Genomic DNA, 17,271 nt, shown 5'->3' on the forward strand with positions numbered 1-17,271 from the left:
CGGGATACCGTAGTATCAAAAAGCCAAGGTATCAAAACCACTAAAATTTTCTGTTATACCTTCCCTACGGTATGAGCGGGTGATGAGAATTCTTGACAGGCAGAGCAGAGGCGGCCGCTGCTGCCCTTCCCCCTGGTGCACACCTCAGAGACAGGTGCCTTTACAAACAGGCAGCTAACATTAGCTAGCTCTGCATCATGACTGAAAGAGGCGAAGCCTGCACTAAACTTTTCCCTCCGTCTAAAAGGACCAAGTGGGCTTTTTCGTTTTATTTTCTGTGGAATAGCCCTTCAAGCCAAAAACAGTGGCAACAAAGCACCGTAGCAATGGCCTGCATCGGACTCGGAGCGATTCAAGCTACCCGCAAAGGATTACATAGAAGGAGTAAACTTTATCCCATCTCTGAAACCACTGAGAAGTACAAGCGGTGGACTTGAGTCATGCTTGTGGTCGACAAAATGTCTCCCACAAACATGTCAAGAAGGACAAATACATCTATTCCAAGCACTTTGGTGAAGCTGGGCAAATACTGAGCATCCGGCGTTCCGGACGTTATTCCAGACACGTTTCTCCGTAAGCAAGTAAGCCATCTTTCCCACGGGGCAGATGGTACATGTCTAAAAGAGTGACTCATCATTTTGGTATTTTTTCTAAATTTATCAGTGGTATAGTGCTCGTAGCGGTAGACATCGCGTCAATTAGTGCACCTAAATCACGCACGCTTCATATGCAAATAGCCATAATGTTGTTAAAGCACATTTTAAAGCTACACATAATACCGTGAAATGGCGCTATTTCTGCCCACAGTTGTCATTCTGTCCATATCTCATACCGGCCCATGCCTAGTGTCAATGTTTACAATGTGCTTCAGCAATAACAGGTGAAGTTGCTCATAAACTTTAGCTTTCTTAAATATTTATTACAGTCAATCTTAAAACTAAAGTTATCTTTATAATTTTATTAATGGCAAATTTTAGAATTGATTTAGATTAGATATACTCATTATCTGACAGGAATATATCACAATTATCTGGGAACTACTTTTTGTGCAGGAATTCATCAAGCACGTCAGCCGCGCACATACTAAGACAAAATACCAGGAAACTGGAAAATTGTTCGGCCTTAACAAGAGTGACCACTTTTAGCTTGCCATAAGCTTAGCTAGTGGCGCTTGTGAGAGTGTGCTTTTGACCAGCACTTTTTAGGCCAAAGTTTACATATCGCTTCCTCCACGTTACTGGGCTCTCCCTTATCATTAGGCGTAAAATCAAAATGCATCCACAGCGGTGCTGTGGTATCTGGCTTTGGAACCACAACCTCCTCATCAACAATCCGACCAAGACAAGAGGGAAACGGAGTGAGTGAGGCTGCGACGCTGCATGCGGCTGCTGCTGCTGGCACAGCATGATGACATCAGATTCGGAGTCGTTTTATGCAACTTTGTGGATAAAATAAATAATTCACGGTAATCACGAATATGAAAAATATTCACGAATATGAAAAATGATCGCGATTGGCGAATACTGTAATAACTGTGACTGCCCTAGTCTACATATAAGGTCCCACAGTTGACAGTGGATGTCAGAGCACAAACCAAGCATGAAGTCAATCAATCAATCAATTTTATTTATATAGCGCCAAATCACAACAAACAGTTGCCCCAAGGCGCTTTATATTGTAAGGCAAGGCCATACAATAATTACGTAAAAACCCCAACGGTCAAAACGACCCCGTGAGCAAGCACTTGGCGACAGTGGGAAGGAAAAACTCCCTTTTAACAGGAAGAAACCTCCAACAGAACCAGGCTCAGGGAGGGGCAGTCTTCTGCTAAGACTGGTTGGGGCTGAGGGAGAGAACCAGGAAAAAGACATGCTGTGGAGGGGAGCAGAGATCAATCACTAATGATTAAATGCAGAGTGGTGCATACAGAGCAAAAAGAGAAAGAAACACTCAGTGCATCATGGGAACCCCCCAGCAGTCTAAGCCTATAGCAGCATAACTAAGGGATGGTGTGTGTCCTCTGGCTTCATGGATAGATAAAGCTGGGTATCATCTGTGTAACAATGAAAATTTAAGCAATGCCGTCTAATAATACTGCCTAAGGGAAGCATGTATAAAGTGAATAAAATTGGTCCTAGCACAGAATTAACTGAAGTCAAAGGAATTGTCTGTAGACAGGATTATCTTGAGCCACAAAGAGCTGGCCGCCCGTCTAAACTGAGCGATCGGGTGAAAAGGGCCTTAGTCAGGGAGGTGACAAAGAACCTGATGGTCACTTTGTCAGAGCTCCAGCAGTCCTCTTTGGAAAGAGGAGAGTCTTCCAGAAGGACAACCATCTGTGCAGTAATCCACCAATCAGACCTGTATGGTAAAGTGGCCAGACGGAAGCCACTCCTTAGTAAAAGGCACGTGGCAGCCAACCTGGACTTTGCCAAAAGGCCCCTGAAGGACTCTCAGACCATGAGAAACAAAATTCTCTGGTCTGATGAGACAAAGACTGAACTCTTTGGCGTGAAAGCCAGGTGTCATGTTTGGAGGAAACCAGGCACCATGCCTACAATATAGCATGGTGGTGGCAGCATCATGCTGTGGAGCTGTTTTTCAGCGGCAGGAACTGAGAGACCAGTCAAGATTGAGGGAAAGATGAATGCAGCAACGTACAGAGACATCCTGGATGAAAACCTGCTCCAGAGCGCTCTTGACCTCAGACTGGAGTGACGGTTCATCTTTCAGCTGTTGTCTGTTGGGGGGTTTGGCTGGATGTTTTTGTGTTGTTTTCTTTTCTTTGCTCTCCAGGTGGTATGCAAACTGGTTTTTGTCTGTGGAGAAGGTGCTGGCAGAAGAATCCTTCACCCTCATCAACATTATTGGCTGCATTTGTGGAGGATGTCCACGTGCAGGCCTAATGACTCGCAGCACCTGTGGATGATGCTCACGTGCAGACTTAAGGACTTTCAGCTGAAGCAGATAATTAGATGGCGTTCTGCATTTAAGCCATGAGTGGTTCAAGCAGAATTGCCGGGAACTTGACCTTGTGACGTTCGTTTGTGAGACGCTGAGGACCGCGCCTGGGTTTGACACATCGTGCCTGTGAAGGAGGACGGGTGAGGGACACATGCTGTCAGCACACATCAGAGGTGATTGATTGTCTGAACAAGTGTTAATAGTAATTTGGTGTTTTGTTACGCAGTATATTTGAACATTGATGAGAACTGTGCAGCTCGCTTCTCACGGCCGTGGCGTGCGGACTGATGATCCTCCACCTGTTGTGAGAAGCTGCTCATTTACATAAAGCTTAAAGTCAGACCTGAATGTGTTGCTGATAGCGTGTGCCTTTGAAGGATATTAGTTGTAGCTGTTGACTTACCTCACCTCTTCTATCCTTCACAGAGTCAGTTTGTAGTGTCCACCTGGGGGGTGTTTGGCGGTGAATTTGAGTCCAGAAGCGCCGGGCTTCGATCCCTTTGGGTGCTGGAGAGCGCGCCGTCCTTCACTCCACCAGATAAGCTATATATTATGTTGTACACAATTATTGCACGGAAAGGGAAATAAATGTTTTGTTTTTGGAACCGCTTTCTGGTTATTTAGCACTGGGTTCAGTCAGACGCAGGTCCGCTCCTCAACCCGCGTCAGCACATAACATCAGCAGGACAATGACCCTCAGCACACAACCAAGATATCAAAGGAGTGGCTTCAGGACAACTCTGTGAATGTCCTTGAGGGGCCCTGCCAGAGCCCAGACCTGAATGTGATTGAATATCTATGGAGAGATCTGAGAATGGCTGTGCACCGACACTCCTCATGGTTCTAAGGCATTTACTCCCAGTCATGTCACCCCTGGTCTTTTCCCAATTATCTCTCCCCCCCTCCCCCTGTGCATGTTTTCTTTAGTACTATATCGTATTTACCTTTCAAACTGTACATACAGTAGTGTTCAGAATAATAGTAGTGCTGTGTGGCTAAAAAGATTAATCCAGGTTTTGAGTATATTTCTTATTGTTACATGGGAAACAAGGTACCAGTAGATTCAGTAGATTCTCACAAATCCAACAAGACCAAGCATTCAAGATATGCACACTCTTAAGGCTATGAAATTGGGCTATTTGTAAAACAAAATAGAAAAGGGGGTGTTCACAATAATAGTAGCATCTGCTGTTGCCGCTACAAACTCAAAACTATTATGTTCAAACTGCTTTTTTAGCAATCTGTGAATCACTAAACTAGTATTTAGTTGTATAACCACAGTTTTTCATGATTTCTTCACATCTGCGAGGCATTAATTTTGTTGGTTTGGAACCAAGATTTTGCCGTTTACTAGTGTGCTTGGGGTCATTGTCTTGTTGAAACACCCATTTCAAGGGCATGTCCTCTTCAGCATAAGGCAACATGACCTCTTCAAGTATTTTGACATATCCAAACTGATCCATGATACCTGGTATGCGATATATAGGCCCAACACCATAGTAGGAGAAACATGCCCATATCATGATGCTTGCACCACCATGCTTCACTGTCTTCACTGTGAACTGTGGCTTGAATTCAGAGTTTGGGGGTCGTCTCACAAACTGTCTGCGGCCCTTGGACCCAAAAAGAACAATTTTACTCTTATCAGTCCACAAATTAATCCTCCATTTCTCTTTAGGCCAGTTGATGTGTTCTTTGGCAAACTGTAACCTCTTCTGCACATGTCTTTTATTTAACAGAGGGATTTTGCGGGGGATTCTTGCAAATAAATTAGCTTCACACAGGCAACTTCTAACTGTCACAGCACTTACAGGTAACTCCAGACTGTCTTTGATCATCTTGGAGCTGATCAATGGGTGAATCTTTGCCATTCTGGTTATTCCTCTATCCATTGTGATGGTTGTTTTACATTTTCTTCCACGTGTCTCTGTTTTTTTTTTTTTTTTTGTCCATTTTAAAGCATTGGAGATCATTGTAGATGAGCAGCCTATATTTTTTGGACCTGCATATACGTTTTCCCTGCTCCAATCAACTTTTTAATCAAACTACGCTGTTCTTCTGAACAATGTCTTGAACGTCCCATTTTCCTCAGGCTTTCACAGAGAAAAGCATGTTCAACAGGTGCTGGCTTCATCCTTAAATAGGGGACACCTGATTCACACCTGTTTGTTCAACAAAATTGACAAACTCAATGACTGAATGCCACACTACTATTATTGTGAACACCCCCTTTTCTACTTTTTTTTTACTAATAGCCCAATTTCATAGCCTTAAGAGTGTGCATATCATGAATGCTTGGTCTTGTTGGATTTGTGAGAATCTACTGGTACCTTGTTTCCCATGTAACAACAAGAAATATACTCAAAACCTGGATTAAACTTTTTAGTCACACAGCACTACTATTATTCTGAACACTACTGTACAACAGTAAATATAAACAAAACATATTCCTGTTTTATTGAGCAGCCAGTCTCACTTGAGAGCGAGGCCTCAAGGAGTAAAATATGATGCATATCACGTCTTTTCTCTACTTTTGGGGACAGAAACACGCCACTTTCTCTGAGATTTTGGGCAAATTACACACAATCAAATTGAAAATGCAAAGAAAAAGTGATGATGTGGTGGAAAGTGGACATGCGTTGCGGTTTGTTTATGACCCGGAGTTCAAACGTGTCGAGGCGGTCTTGCAGGCGAGAGAACGTAGCTACTCTGGTTTGCTGTGTCGGCTAACACTTAACCGACACAACTTCTCCCATTTGCCTCGTCTTCCTTTCTCCACTGGGGACCGAAAAAAAAAACAAAAATGGACATTTCGCAACTGCTTTGGTGACTGCATCTGAAAACAAAACAGCAGTGTGAACTTATGGTGTGTATATGCTACGCAACGGGACCGGTTGTCCCCATAAGTGCTCAAATTCTGTGATACCACACAGGGTTCAAACAAGACTGTGCTGAACTATTGGGACTTTATTTGTAACAACAAAATATTTACAAAACAACCATGAAAAACTGACATGACTATTTCACAATTTGGAATGTAAAGTGTTGTATTAATGAGTCTTTTCAAATATGCAAAAAAATCTTTTTTGTAGGACACTGTTTATAGCTGCAAATTGTAGGCAATACCACGGAGAAGTCCAAGCCATCTCTCCCTTGGTCGTCGGCCACAGTGGTTTGAAATCTGCAGGTGGTATCCTGGTACACGGCGTTGTGGTGGGGCAGGTTCATCTGCTGCCAACTGCTGGATAACGACTCTGTCCATTGCTTGTTCCTTCTTTAGTATATCCAGGAACACCCAGATGTTTGGGTGGTGACAGCAGACACTAGCAGCTATACAGCAATGCCAGCCTTCTATGCTGCTGTTTCTGCATCATAGCCCTTCCTGTTTTTTTGGCTGATACATTCCAGATAGCGAGGTCGAAAACTGGACCCCTGCGGTTTCTCCTACCTGGTCAGCCCATGAAGGTGTCCTCAAAGTAGTCGACCACAGGCTGGAGCTCCTCAGGCAGTGTCTCCTGAACCAGTTCAAATGAAGTGACCACATCATCTGGTGGCACAAAGGACAAGGTTGCAAAGGAGAGCTCAGCGTCAGCAGCATAATCTCCTGGAGGCCTTGCGCCTGCACCCAACGGTATACATACTGGAAAAGTGTGTGCAGGTCTGCTTTCCCGGGGGGAGATGGGGGGGTGAGATGAAACAACAACATTCCGATGGAGCTCGAGAGGTGCTGCAAAGAGGAATGGGCAAACTGCCCAAAGATAAGTATGCCAACCTTGTGGCATCATATTCAAGAAGACTTGAGGCTGCAATTGCTGCCAAAGGTGCATCAACGGGCTACTGATCAAAAGGTATGAATACTGATGTACATGTGAGTCTTTTTTTTTTCCCTTTTTTTAATAAATTAGCAAAAAAAAAGGACTTTATTCCATTTTGGAATAAGGTTGTAACATAAAATGTGAAGAAAGTGAAGCGCTGTGAATACTTTCCGGATGCACCATAGTTGCAAATGGTTGATTTAATTTTACTTTGCCCTTATGGTCATTAACAGGTGCAAAAGCCTCACTTACTGCTGTCTACGTAATGTCACCACTTACAATCATTTGCACATTAATACTTAGTAAATCTCCCATAAAACATTCTCCAACCAATGCACAGAAGTTTGGAAAGCCCATGCAATTTACCTGGTTATACGGGATCTTAGTAAATTAGGCCGTTTTTGTGTTATATAAAACTTGAAAGAGCTTTGGCAAAATGCTCAACAACACTCTGCCAGGCAGAACAACTATTGCACTTGGAACAAAAAAAAATGCAATGATCTACAAAATTGTATTCAATATTAATGGATTAAACATGGACACGCCTCAACAGTTCTGTGAGCAAAAAAGTGAATCATCATTTTATTATGGCAATATAATGTTTCATTGAAAATTTTAATTAAATAACAGCTAAAAACTAAATACTGTAAAAAATTAAAGCTACATTCTAAATGATAAAGGTAACAAGCAGTTATTGCACCCATCATGGTACTCACAAAATTTATTAAGATACATAAAAATATTGAATAATGTAAGAGACATTTAACTCCAGTTCAGATCCATGAGATGTTAAAAAAGCACAACATTGCAGAAATCAAAAAGTTACAAGTATATTTATTTTTATATAATGGCTGAGTGGATCCTTGTCATTTAATTCATGCTTTGTATGTCACATGACATGGATTTGTGTTGCATTACATATAGAGTGCGGCTTGGTTCCATTTAGAGTGCAGATTTGGTTCCATACGTTTGGTACCATTGCACTCTCACATGCACGTGTGTCCTCATGCATGCGCACACACGCGATTGCGCACGCGCGCATGTTGTGCACGTGTGCGCGTTGTGTATGCACACACAAAAACTAATCCACTGTGCTGCCTGGAGGCTGTGAGCAGGAAGAAAGAAAGAAAAGCTGGACTCATTTCTGACGCTTTTTTTTTCGCTGCACTGAGAACGTGCACAGTCGACCAAGTCGGTTGCGTGTGCGCGCACGCGCGGGGGGTGGGGGTGGCGCAACTACATGATGATTTGATTAAGCTAACTGATGCTGACACACACACACACACACACACACACACACACACACACACACACACACACACACACACACACACACACACACACACACACACACACACACACACACACACAAAAAATCCGCTGTAAGCTGTCTGGATGCATGAAGACCTGTTCACTTGAAACACTGATGTATTTTTGGCTGGACTGAGGAACTACACAGTGTTTTTTTTTTTTTAATGGAAGTCCGAAGTCAGTGCACAGCATCACTGGACTACACGTTACAGTGGAACACCAAAATGTAAGTCCCTTTTCTGTCCTTTATAAATTAATAAAATATCAAATGACAAGGATCTATTTTAGCCGTTATAATACAAATAATGAATGTTTTTACATTATTTCAATGGAACAAATATTTAATTTGCCTCGTTGAATGGTATGTTCCAGCTTTCACCTCATGAAATACTCATACCATTGAACTCATAAACATTCATTATTTGTATAATGATACGCACAGCCAAATCACGTCCACTGAGCTGTAGCTGTTACTCATGACCACGATTCAATTCGATTCAAGGCTTCACAAAAGTAAGGTCTAACGTTACCAACCCCGAGCCAGCACAGTGGTAACAGTAGTAACGACAGCAGTGATCCACATCTTTCTTGACTGCTGTGCACCACATCGCAATAAAGAGACATGCATCCATGTTAGTATAGATGCCAATTTCTTTGAAGATGTACCACTGAGAATGCACGCCATTTCCAGCCATCACAGTCTGCTTCAGACTGAGACCACGTCCTCATTAACATAGCTGAAGTTGTTTGTCTTTGTACATCTGGAGAAGCATTCCTGACGCAACGCAGCCAAAGTAAAACTCAACATCAGGTCCCTGGTTATTATGGGTGTCGGGGGGAAAAAAAAAAAAATCGATTCACGTCCGAATCGCGATTCTTATTTATTACGATTCTGAATCGATCCAAAATGTCCAAGAATCGATTTTTTAAAAGCATTTCTTAAACATAATCTTGCTTACTTGCTGCGTGTACTGTTTGTCAGGCAACGGCTTCCGTACTACAGCGTCCCTGCGAGGGGAAGGTGGTCCGGCGTGCTTCAAACAGAGTTCAGTGGCTGTAGCTTAACATGGCAGACGAAGAGCTAATTCAGCCAGCACCGTCTTTGCTGAAGGCAAATGTTTGGGCGCATTTTGGATTTTATTATTTGCTGCGTAAAAAGGAGCTTGACATGACTTATGCAGTGTGCAGAATCTGCAAAATGAAAGTCAAGTACTTCGGAAAATTTCAAATCTGCAAGCCCACATGCTACGCTATCACCCGGAGCTAAAAGAGGGGAGGAGCGTTATCTGCCAACTACTGACCAGCGCTTCGCTAAACTGCCAGCCAACTCTGAACGAGCAAAGCAGATAAGTAAATTTACATCTAGAATCACTTGATTAACCTTGTAAAGCTGCATTTTTCTTAAACATAAACATTTTTTAAGTAATATAACTATTTCTCAGCGCTCTTTGAATCGAAAATCGATTCTGAATCGAATCGTCACCCCAAGAATCGGAATCGAACTGAATCGTGAGTTGTTGTACGATTCACATCCCTACTGGTTATGACAGGTAGCAAACGCGAGCAGCCAAAAGAATATATATAATATCATGTTGTACTTCGTTATTTTATTTTTGCTTTGCCATTAGCTTTACACAAGTTTCCCATGGATGAACACATTAGACCTTGGACAGCAAGTGTGTGACTGATTTATGCAAAAATATTTTGTGAAAAGCACATCTGAGTCAGCATTAGGCAGCATCACCATGGGTGAAGGAGACAGAAAGGCAAACTGTGAGAAGAACAGAGGGTGCATAAATGTGACTTCTGTTATCAGGGTTTATACTGCATGTGTGTCAGGTCAGTGATGCACCTGTAGGGCCTGCTGGAGCAACTGAAGGTCTGTAGTTCCAGTGACTTCCCTCAATTGGTTTAGCAAAGTCTGCTGGTGCTATTGGCAAAACAAGATAGAGGAAGGACAAATGGAGAGAAAAAGGAAGAGGTTTAATGCAAGGTTTCCAAAAAGGGGAAAACAAAATATAAAACACCACAAAGTGTCAAGGAAACAATCAAAAATGACAGCTGGACAGACCAAAAATATACCCAAACCTAAGCATAATTTAACTTAAAACCGGGCACCACACCAAGCGGCAACACTCGAGGCTGTATTTTTACCCAACCCGGAAGTCATAAATCTTGCAGTTCCTTGACTGGCCACTTGAGGCTGGCATGTTTACAGCCTGGTACAAAAACAGTTTTTGTCTCTTTACATAGTTTCCTTCTCCATGACAACTGTATGGAAGGTGATTTTTTTTCTAACTTTTTAGTTTAAGTTGCTTTAACCCATAAAGTTCACTCTAATTGTGAGTGCCATTGCTTTGAGTGACAGCCGCTGAGTTCGGTGCAGCAACTCCTCGCATAACATCCGACCATTGCTCAGAGGCCGCTACTTGCTGTTGTGTTGTTGCTAGGTCTGTTTGTTTGGAGTATTTTATTACAAACACCTGGGATAATCTGTCTTGTGCTGTGAAACTTTCTAAGGGATCATCTAAGACGTCCCTGTTACAATAGTCACGTTGAGTGGAACGCTCATCTTATTTAATGTCACATGCTAACAGTGTTAGCAGTTTTAGTAGCTATCACTAGGTCCACTTAATACACAACTACTCAGGAAATATGCAGCTTATAACTTTTACTGGCCACATCAACATAAATGGTAAATTTAAAGAGCACTTTTCCATCTGTGTCAGACACTCAAAGCACTTTATAATAATGCCTCACATTCACCCCGATGTCAGGGTGCTGCCATACAAGGCGCTCACTACACACTGGGAGCAATAGGGGATTAAAGGCCTTGCCAAAGGGGCCTTAGTGATTTTCCAGTCAGGTGGGGATTTGAACCCATGATCTTCTGGACTCAAGCCCAACACCTTAAGCACTAGACCATCACCTCCCCCAATGTAAACCAGAAAGAGAACCACCTCACAGTCCTCAAAAATATGACTGAAAAAACATCTGATCTGAAGCTAGCCTCTTAGCTGGTGCTTTGGACTCAAACAGAGGGGCATGTTCAGGCATTTGTCATCACACATGGACCCACCCACGCTCCACCTACTTATGCATTAATGAGTTTATTGTGAATCAGTGGGGGCGGGGCTCTCAACATGGCGACCTCCAGACAAGGGGGTAGGGCTGAGCGATATGACCTAAAATTCATATCACGGTATAAACTGAATCCCTTCAAGGTAACAGTATATACTGTGATATAAACTTAAGTGTAAAAATCATAATGTAAGTGTTTCTGAATGGGTCCCTTAGCAAAGGTAAATTGATATAAATAAATCAAATATGACAACAATAAAACAAAAACAAATATAATGCATTTTGAGGACATTTACTGTGTAGAGCTCAAAACTATACCTACAATTTGCCAGAAGGTACATCTAAGATGCAAGCCTAGATGTGATGTTTTGGTGAAAAAATAAAATAAAATTATTTACTGTTGGGTCAGTGGCTGAAGTTTCATCTCTTGAACACTAGATAGCACACCAGCTCTGAATACATGAACCATTTTCAGGACAGTCACTGGAGCTTTTCCTCATTCACAAAACTCAAGACAAAGCCACCAATAAAATTAATAAAAATACTTAATTTACTCATATTTGAAGCCAGTAAATCAGCATTACCTGGCTGATTTTGTCTTTCTGTCACTGAATCGGTGTGTAACTTTGCAAAACAATATCGGACTCTGTAGTTTTCTCTGGGTCCCTCCCCAATCGGACCGGGAGTGACATGTTTAACCGCATGTTCTCCTTGAATTGCTGGCTGTCTGAGTGGTGTCCAAAAAATGAGGTGGGCTTCATAGATAATTGGCAAAGTTTCTGGGGAAAACCTGGTCTTGTTAGGAGAGACGGCGTCCATCCCACTTTAGATGGAGCAGCTCTCATTTCTAGAAATCTGGCCAATTTTCTTAAATCCTCCAAACCGTGACTATCCAGGGTTGGGACCAGGAAGCAGAGTTGTAGTCTTACACGCCTCTCTGCAGCTTCTCTCCCCCTGCCATCCCCTCATTACCCCATCCCCGTAGAGACGGTGCCTGCTCCCAGACCACCAATAACCAGTAAAAATATATTTAAGCATAAAAATTCAAAAAGAAAAAATAATATAGCACCTTCAACTGCACCACAGACTAAAACAGTTAAATGTGGTCTATTAAACATTAGATCTCTCTCTTCTAAGTCCCTGTTAGTACATGATATAATAATTGATCAACATCAATTTATTTCAACATTTATTCTGCCTTACAGAAACCTGGTTACAGCAGGATGAATATGTCCCCGAGTCACACTAACTGCCAGAACACTCGTAGCACGGGCTGAGGCGGAGGATTAGCAGCAATCTTCCACTCCAGCTTATTAATTAATCAAAAACCCAGACAGAGATTTAATTCATTTGAAAGCTTGACTCTTAGTCTTGTCCATCCAAATTGGAAGTCCCAAAAAACAGTTTTATTTGTTGTTATCTATCGTCCACCTGGTCGTTACTGTGAGTTTCTCTGTGAATTTTTGGACCTTTTGTCTGACTTAGTGCTTAGCTCAGATAAGATAATTATAGTGGGCGATTTTAACATCCACACAGATGCTGAGAATGACAGTCTCAACACTGCATTTAATCTATTGTTAGACTCGATTGGCTTTGCTCAAAATGTAAATGAGTCCACCCCCCACTTTAATCATACCTTAGAACTTGTTCTGACTTATGGTATGGAAATTGAAGACTTAGCAGTATTCCCTGAAAACCCCCTTCTGTCTGATCATTTCTTAATAACATTTACATTTACTCTGATGGACTACCCAGCAGTGGGGAATAAGTTTCATTACAGTAGAAGTCTTTCAGAAAGCGCTGTAACTAGGTTTAAGGATATGATTCCTTCTTTATGTTCTCCGATGCCATATACCAACACAGGGCAGAGTAGCTACCTAAACTCTGTGAGTGAGATAGATTATCTCGACAATAGTTTTATATCCTCATTGAGGACAACTTTGAATGCTGTAGCTCCTCTGAAAAAGAGAGCCTTAAATCAGAAGTGCCTGACTCCATGGTATAACTCACAAACTCGCAGCTTAAAGCAGATAACCCGTAAGTTGGAGAGGAAATGGCGTCTCACTAATTTAGAAGATCTTCACTTAGCCTGGAAAAAGAGTCTGTTGCTCTATAAAAAAGCCCTCAGTAAAGCTAGGACATCTTACTACTCATCACTAATTGAAGAAAATAGGAACAACCCCAGGTTTCTTTTCAGCACTGTAGCCAGGCTGACAAAGAGTCAGAGCTCTATTGAGCCGAGTATTCCTTTAACTTTAACTAGTAATGACTTCATGACTTTCTTTGCTAATAAAATTTTAACTATTAGACAAAAAATTACTCATAACCATCCCAAAGACATATCGTTCTCTTTGGCTGCTTTCAGTGATGCCGGTATTTGGTTAGACTCTTTCTCTCCGATTGTTCTGTCTGAGTTATTTTCATTAGTTACTTCCTCAAAAGCATTAACATGTCTATTAGACCCCATTCCTACCAGGCTGCTCAAAGAAGCCCTACCATTAATTAATGCTTCGGTCTTAAATATGATCAATCTATCTTTATTAGTTGGCTATGTACCACAGGCTTTTAAGGTGGCAGTAATTAAACCATTACTTAAAAAGCCATCACTTGACCCAACTATCTTAGCTAATTGTAGGCCAATCTCCAACCTTCCTTTTCTCTCAAAAATTCTTGAAAGGGTAGTTGTAAAACAGCTAACTGATCATCTGCAGAGGAATGGTCTATTTGAAGAGTTTCAGTCAGGGTTTAGAATTCATCATAGTACAGAAACAGCATTAGTGAAGGTTACAAATGATCTTCTTATGGCCTCAGACAGTGGACTCATCTCTGTGCTTGTTCTGTTAGACCTCAGTGCTGCTTCTGATACCGTTGACCATAAAATTTTATTACAGAGATTAGAGCATGCCATAGGTATTAAAGGCACTGCACCGCAGTGGTTTAAATCATATTTATCTAATAGATTACAATTTGTTCATGTAAATGGGAAATCTTCTTCACAGACTAAGGTTAATTATGGAGTTCCACAAGGTTCTGTGCTAGGACCAATTTTATTCACTTTATACATGCTTCCCTTAGGCAGTATTATTAGACAGCATTGCTTAAATTTTCATTGTTACGCAGATGATACCCAGCTTTATCTATCCATGAAGCCAGAGGACACACACCAATTAGCTAAACTGCAGGATTGTCTTACAGACATAGACATGGATGACCTCTAATTTCCTGCTTTTAAACTCAGATAAAACTGAAGTTATTGTACTTGGCCCCACAAATCTTAGAAACATGGTGTCTAACCAGATCCTTACTCTGGATGGCATTACCCTGACCTCTAGTAATACTGTGAGAAATCTTGGAGTCATTTTTGATCAGGATATGTCATTCAATGCGCATATTAAACAAATATGTAGGACTGCTTTTTTGCATTTGCGCAATATCTCTAAAATTAGAAAGGTCTTGTCTCAGAGTGATGCTGAAAAAACTAATTCATGCATTTATTTCCTCTAGGCTGGACTATTGTAATTCATTATTATCAGGTTGTCCTAAAAGTTCCCTGAAAACCCTTCAGTTAATTCAAAATGCTGCAGCTAGAGTACTGACGGGGACTAGAAGGAGAGAGCATATCTCACCCATATTGGCCTCTCTTCATTGGCTTCCTGTTAATTCTAGAATAGAATTTAAAATTCTTCTTCTTACTTATAAGGTTTTGAATAATCAGGTCCCATCTTATCTTAGGGACCTCATTGTACCATATCACCCCAATAGAGTGCTTCACTCTCAGACTGCAGGCTTACTTGTAGTTCCTAGGGTTTTTAAGAGTAGAATGGGAGGCAGAGCCTTCAGCTTTCAGGCTCCTCTACTGTGGAACCAGCTCCCAATTCGGATCAGGGAGACAGACACCCTCTCTACTTTTAAGATTAGGCTTAAAACTTTCCTTTTTGCTAAAGCTTATAGTTAGGACTGGATCAGGTGACCCTGAACCATCCCTTAGTTATGCTGCTATAGACAGACTGCTGGGGGGCTCCCATGTTGCACTGAGTGTTTCTTTCTCTTTTTGCTCTGTATGCACCACTCTGCATTTAATCATTAGTGACTGATCTCTGCTCCCCTCCACAGCATGTCTTTTTCCTGGTTCTCTCCCTCAGCCCCAACCAGTCCCAGCAGAAGACTGCCCCTCCCTGAGCCTGGTTCTGCTGGAGGTTTCTTCCTGTTAAAAGGGAGTTTTTCCTTCCCACTGTCGCCAAGTGCTTGCTCACAGGGGGTCGTTTTGACCGTTGGGGTTTTTCCGTAATTATTGTATGGCTTTGCCTTACAATATAAAGCGCCTTGGGGCAACTGTTTGTTGTGATTTGGCGCTATATAAATAAAATTGATTTTGATTTGATTTCTAACCCAGTTAAAAAAAAAATCCTTACATTACTTAACGTGCCGCTTTCTCAAATGTTTGATCCGGGTCGCGCCAAAGCCTCCGCCTGGAGCATGTGATGAAATAAAAAAACAATAGCTTTGCAAATATCAGCAACAGAACTACTACGTGGAGAAGACACTCAGGTTTCTCACAAATGCACATTAAGACTCTCCTCTCAGTGAGAGACACGCTCAGAACACCCCCCCCCCCCTCTGCAGCAGTGGTTCACAGATGCTTCACAGAGGAGGTTTCCTGGATCAAAAAACTCTGCGGGCATTATCGCGATTAGTCAGTGGAGTCCAAATCTCTTCCGTTGGCCAAAATTACAGCATGTAACGGTTAAACCGGATATGCTGCACAACTCTATGAGGGAGTCATTTCGGCTGTTCTGGATCACTAAAGACAACCAATGGGTGATGTCACACAGGCTTTGTCCAGTATATATGTAGTCTATGTACAACACCCATAGCGATAAAGTAAGTTCCTTCGGCTTTTCCAGTTGGGGTCATCACAGCAGATATGAGATAGATCTGGATATTGATTTGGCACTTTTTATGCTGGATGCCCTTCCTGAAATAACTCCACATTACATCAGAAGTACGGTCTTGAACCGGTTTATCTTCTGCTCTGGAAACATGCAGTAACTGCTTGGTCACCTCACTGCCACTACTGAGGGTGTACTCACACTGGGCACTCTGGGCTGTGCCCAAGCATGCTACAGCCCAAAAGTCCCCCAGAGAAATTTGAAATCTCAGATGCATTCTGGTGCATTTTCAGGTCTATTTACCCACCAAAAAAATCTCCCAAAAATTTATTTTTTGTTGGGTTAGGTCAATTTTTCCACCCCAGTCTTTTCACACAACTTGTATTGCGCTACCAGCCTTTAATCCCAAAAAAAAAAAAAAAAAAACATATGTTGTGGTTCAGAAAAGTACAAAGTAAATGAAATGACAATTCAAAGAACTTTGGAGCTATTGATTATCTCCGTTTCCAAATTCTTGGCCACCTTAAAATCCTTATGTTTTAAATTCAATGTTAATTTCTAATTACTGTTCATTTTGAAGTAAAAAAAAAAAACCTCTTACATTAGAAAACTATTTTTATACCAATAAAATAGCATGAAAAATCAGATATAATGTTATAATGGTAGATTCATTCATTCAAATTGTGTTTCTGATGTGGGTCAAGAAATATATTTCTTAAAATATAAAGAAATATGAAATAGCACTGTTATTTTCTTTGATTACTTGATGGTTAAAAAAATCTAAGTTATTTAAAGTTGAGACTTTTCTTGTAGTTACAGCAGTAAAAATAAAAACTGTGTAGCTTTATTTGGTAAAAATGAAAATCGGTCAAACACTCAGCTCGACACAACCTGCAGCTAAAAAGCTAATTTAGCTGATAAACTTAAGCACAGCACTAATGTTACGTATTATTTTCAGTCACTGACCTCAGACAAATTTTTGTCCATTGCTCAAACTCATTAATCTTGTGGTTTTGATTTGCAGACGGAGTTAAGGTGCACTGACACAAGCATGCCTTTGATTCACGCAATAGCGCGACCTGGACAGTAAACTCATCTTTAACAGGATGCCAGAGGGGCGATGGTGCGTGCTATTGCACACAGAATACTGAAATGTTCAAAAAATCTTTCACGCACAAATGTCATGCTATGTGGCGCGATCTAATCTCCAA

The 17,271-nt window shown here is 41.5% G+C and overlaps 1 protein-coding gene across 5 annotated transcripts in view; it reads right to left on the reverse strand.

Moving 5' to 3' along the window:
* The window catches only part of usp25 (ubiquitin specific peptidase 25), a 102,289-nt gene that overhangs the window by 65,953 nt on the left and 19,065 nt on the right, over positions 1 to 17,271 (reverse strand). For all 5 annotated transcript variants that reach the window (XM_034178937.1, XM_034178940.1, XM_034178939.1 and 2 more), the window contains exon 2: positions 9,943 to 10,020. In XM_034178937.1, coding sequence (XP_034034828.1) covers positions 9,943 to 10,020 — 78 coding nt within the window. The remainder of the gene's footprint in view (positions 1 to 9,942; positions 10,021 to 17,271) is intronic.

The sequence above is a fragment of the Thalassophryne amazonica genome, chromosome 9 (genome assembly GCF_902500255.1).
Source record: "Thalassophryne amazonica chromosome 9, fThaAma1.1, whole genome shotgun sequence".
Classification (NCBI taxonomy): Eukaryota; Metazoa; Chordata; class Actinopteri; order Batrachoidiformes; family Batrachoididae; genus Thalassophryne; species Thalassophryne amazonica.